General features: G+C 45.8%; 1 protein-coding gene across 1 annotated transcript; it reads right to left on the reverse strand.

Moving 5' to 3' along the window:
- Positions 1 to 7: 7 nt before the first annotated feature.
- LOC144218993 (toll-like receptor 6) lies at positions 8 to 607 on the reverse strand (the record flags this gene model as incomplete). Its single annotated transcript, XM_077748990.1, has 1 exon — positions 8 to 607. A coding segment is annotated over one exon (600 nt), but the record flags the coding sequence as incomplete, so codon positions are not given.
- Positions 608 to 612: the final 5 nt, after the last annotated feature.

Raw genomic sequence — 612 nt, forward strand, 5'->3', positions numbered from 1 at the left:
CACTGTATGAAATAAAAGCATGGAAGTGGAGGTTTCTTTGGAGTTCTTCTAAGGGTATGTTCCTTGCCCTACGCCGGGTCTGGGTCCACTGACACACCATCCGGAGATACCAGGGCAGATCAAAGTACATACAGAGGGCAGTCACAGTAACAGTCGACACCAGCAGAGCGACCCCAATGGTGACAAGCAGCAGGGCTGTGTTGCAGGATAACTGAGACACGTGAAAGTCCTTTAGTGGGGTTCCCTTATAGCTTTCTGGATAGTCACACTTATAAGAATTAGGCCAACCCTCTACCACTTCACTTGATACTTGGCCTATACTTTGGATAAATTCTCTTAGCTCACATGTACATTGGAATGGATTGTTTCCTGCTCTCATGGATCTAATCTTCTGGCAGCTGTGGAAGAAATCGGCTGATGGGCTGGAAACTGAATTATGGTCAATGATCAGTACGGAAAGGCTGCTAAAAGCACCACAGTCAGGAAGGTGGGCTAAAGAATTGGAAGCGACATTGAGTTCCTGCAAAGCTTCTAGTTTCATGATTGGTTTAGGAATGCTCCTTATTCTGTTATTGTGAAGATCAAGTACCGTGACCTTAGGAGGTAGACATC

This window comes from Crocuta crocuta, unplaced genomic scaffold (assembly GCF_008692635.1).
Source record: "Crocuta crocuta isolate KB4526 unplaced genomic scaffold, BGI_CrCroc_1.0 C27748236, whole genome shotgun sequence".
NCBI classification, from domain to species: Eukaryota; Metazoa; Chordata; class Mammalia; order Carnivora; family Hyaenidae; genus Crocuta; species Crocuta crocuta.